The sequence below is a fragment of the Humulus lupulus genome, chromosome 3 (genome assembly GCF_963169125.1).
Source record: "Humulus lupulus chromosome 3, drHumLupu1.1, whole genome shotgun sequence".
Taxonomy (NCBI): Eukaryota; Viridiplantae; Streptophyta; class Magnoliopsida; order Rosales; family Cannabaceae; genus Humulus; species Humulus lupulus.
Window position 1 is genome coordinate 28,117,905 of NC_084795.1, and position 3,429 is coordinate 28,121,333.

General features: G+C 37.2%; 1 protein-coding gene across 1 annotated transcript; it reads right to left on the minus strand.

Annotated features, from left to right (window-relative positions):
• Positions 1 to 1,077: 1,077 nt before the first annotated feature.
• On the minus strand, positions 1,078 to 3,196 carry LOC133822411 (uncharacterized). Its single transcript, XM_062254743.1, has one exon. The coding sequence runs from the start codon at positions 3,099 to 3,101 to the stop codon at positions 1,149 to 1,151; it is 1,953 nt and encodes a 650-aa protein (XP_062110727.1). The 5' UTR covers positions 3,102 to 3,196; the 3' UTR covers positions 1,078 to 1,148.
• Between the last annotated feature and the right edge of the window lie 233 nt (positions 3,197 to 3,429).

Consider the following 3,429-nt stretch of genomic DNA (forward strand, 5'->3'; position numbering starts at 1 on the left):
GGGTTGCACTGTCTTATTGTGGGGTTGTTGTTTAGCCTTTATGAATATTTGTTTTCATGTTGGTTTTTAGTCAATTAAGTTTATTTATTGTTGTTCTATTATTCTATTGTTGTGTTGTTGTCTATTTGTTGTTTAGTTGTTTGTAGATATATTTTGATTTTTAAAAAATAGGGTTAATATTTAGTTGTTTCAATGACACCGTATTTTTGTAAATATAAAACTTTACAAACGTATTTTCCGAAAACTTAAGGTGGTATTTTTTAAAAAATAAATCAGAGATCGTAAAATAGTAAAAAAACACAAAAAAATATATTTTAAAAATAATCTCTTATAAATATAACTCCCCATAATTATTTTTAGTAACTTACTACATATATTCAAAATCTTTTTTTTTCTTCTCTGAGTGAGATATTAAAATGTGTTCATTTCTAAAAAACATATTAAAATATATAAAAAGTAGAAATTAACTAAATATTAAATATAAAAAATAATAATTTAAATTATTACTCAAAAAAGTATTTTTAGTTAAATGACAATTATCTTATATTCTTATTTGAGATAAGAATAATAGTATATATGGGAAAATTTGATAAAATTTTAATTTTTCGCTAACAAATTATTTTTTTGCAATCAAATATTTATTTTTTCAATTTTACGGTTGTAAGAAATTTTTTTATTTTTTTATATTTTTACCGTTTTTTTTGTGTTGTTTTTAGTTTTATATATTTTTTTATTATGTTTAGTTGGTCTAGTGAATTATTTTTAAGTTTTTTTTTTTGTAAAATCAGTATTTTTGTAATTATGAAACTTTAAAAATTATATATTTTAAAAAAAAAGTCCATAAAAAAGAAAAAATATATATATTTAAGAAAAAATCTCTATAATTTTGGGTATTTTTCAATAACATATTTTGTTAAAATATGTCAATATTGTTGCTATTCATGTTGTCTCTTAATTTTTTTTTTTTTTTTATTTCGGGAGATTCATCATATCAGTTTGTAACAATATAAGCATTGTATAAGTATCGGAATATAAAAATTATTTTTTTAAAAAATATATAAAAATTAAATAATAAAGTTAAAGAGAAATATCCATTTTATATAATATTTGTATTTAGTTCATTTCAACGCCAAAATATACACATCAATTTAATCCACGACTACCAGTTTCTGGTACTCTTCCCCGGATATGGCAACCTCCATTATGCCCTCTGGATCAATCTCACCACTGTTATCCAAAAACATCTTCATTAAATTCTTGGAGAACCCACTCACCAAACCCACCCCTTTCTGGCTCCCCATCACCGGCGTCGACCTTGAGTCCCTCAAGTTCCAGAACACAATCTCCGGCACGGCTTTCTCATACCCTTTCTCCCTAAACTTCCTCCTTATCACCTCGTAGTCCGTCTCCCAGCTATTCAGACATGCTTGGTCAAACTCCATGTCACTAAACACAAACACCCTCTTCACCATGTCTTCCGCTCTCAGCTTTCCATTCTCCGCCACTTGCAGAATTTGATCAAACACTTTCTGAAAATCAGTGTTCATTCCCCAGTCCATTGTTCTCACGAAGTTAGTCTTGGACTCAAGATCGTCGCCTTCGATGATGTGCAGTTGTGGGAACTCGCTGAAAGTGATGATCTTTCCTTTCCAAGGCTCATCGCTCAGTTCCGAGACCAGCAATCCCAATGCAATAGAGACCTCCATGGGAGTACCGCTCATGCTTCCGGAGACATCAGATACTGCAAGGCTGTTTTTCAACTTGCCTTCTTTAGACAAATCTTCCACCATTCTCTTCCATTGAAGCTCGGCGACTTGGCCACCATCGTTGCCATCGTGGAGTGAGTTAATGATATCGTGGGGAAGAAGAGCTCCGGCAGAGATCTTGGACTTGCCCTGTTTCACATCCTCCAAGTACTTGCTAAACCTTTCGCCGTCGTGCTTCAAAAACTTGTCTTTGTAAAATTTCATGGCTACTGAAGCCACGCGGCTATATGGGATGGAGTTCCATTGATTGGCGCCTATGTAAACCTCAGGCAACTCCAAGGCCTTCCTCAAAGGAACAAGCACCTCCTTCCTTAACCGGTCTCGGACTCTGTATGCGTAATGGGCTTCCTCAACGCCTTCATATTCAGGGTACGATTCACGCGGAAACACCTTCTTAGCAATGCTCTCGCAGAGCAGGGTCGAACGATCGAAAGAAGAATCGAGAGAAGGACACCATTTGGCTGCCAGACTAAACTTTTTATGCTTGACTTTACAATTGATCAAATTCTCGATATCGGTTTTCAAACACTCGGCGAAATGGTCTGAGATCTTTTCGTATAAGAATCGAAAATCAGGGTCATGGATATATCTGTCTACAGCCTTCTTAGCCATGGAAATTCTCTTCTCTTCCCTCAACACTCTTGCTCTCTCCTTCTCTTTCTTTGCTCTCTCCACATCGTTTAACACTCTAATCTCCCTCGGCTCCGTGGATTGAACCCTTTTGGTCGATGGCTTCGATGTCTTTGTACGCTTAAGAAATCGAAACCCAACTCCTCCTCTCCTCCGGCACCTAATTTTAACTCCTTTCTTCTTTTCCCACTCGGCCTTTTGGATGCTCCTCACGTCGGGACCTTGCAAAAGCCTGTAGAGAATCTCCGGCAAGTCCTTGAAGTACCCGAAATCAGCCAATGATCCCACGTTGGAAGCAAGAGTCTTCGGGTGATGTTTGTGCAGCCAAAACGCCGCCGTATATAAACCTTCCTTATCTGACTTGCCTGTACCCCGCACGCCACGCAGATTGGAAATGAGCTTGAGCGTAGTCAAGGGATTGTGAGCCCAGGCCAGGCGGAGCCTCTCGGTCAATACCTGAGCAGGAGTATCTGGTACCACGTGGAAGAAGAAATCAAGGCAGGGGTTGCCGGTGGAGAGAAAGGTCGGTGACTGATTTTCAGTGATGCCCCTGGGAACCGTTTCTGCTGGCAAGTTGTTTCTGTTGAAGTTGGCCACTAAGAGATCCGCAAAGGAGTCTCCGTCACCTGTGCTGACTTGAGACTTTTGTGATGGGGTTGTGTTGTTGTAGAGCTCTGGCGGACCGAGAAGGCTTGGAGGAGCCATTCTCAATATGGCCGGCCGGAGTGAAGATTCGGTGAGAGTTGAGAAAATGGCAGATAGGATGATGTAGTGGGATTTGGAATTGGCTTGATGATGGAAACGAAGGTTTGTGTGTTAAATTTATATGAGGCTTGATTACTTGGGCGCCACGTTCGAGTTCTCAGTCTCATTTCTTGGTCACCACGTTATTTCTAGAAAAGGCTGTAGTTGACTATTTTGGACTTGAATATTTTTTTTGGCTGGCTTTGGAATATTATCAGTAAGAATATAACAATAATTATTAATATTATTATTATTTAGCAATGATAACTTAATTGATAAGTAATATAAC

Bases quoted from the DNA above. Each gene is read 5' to 3' on its own strand.
- LOC133822411 (XM_062254743.1), bottom strand. From the start codon at position 3,101: ATGGCTCCTCCAAGCCTTCTCGGTCCGCCAGAGCTCTACAACAACACA.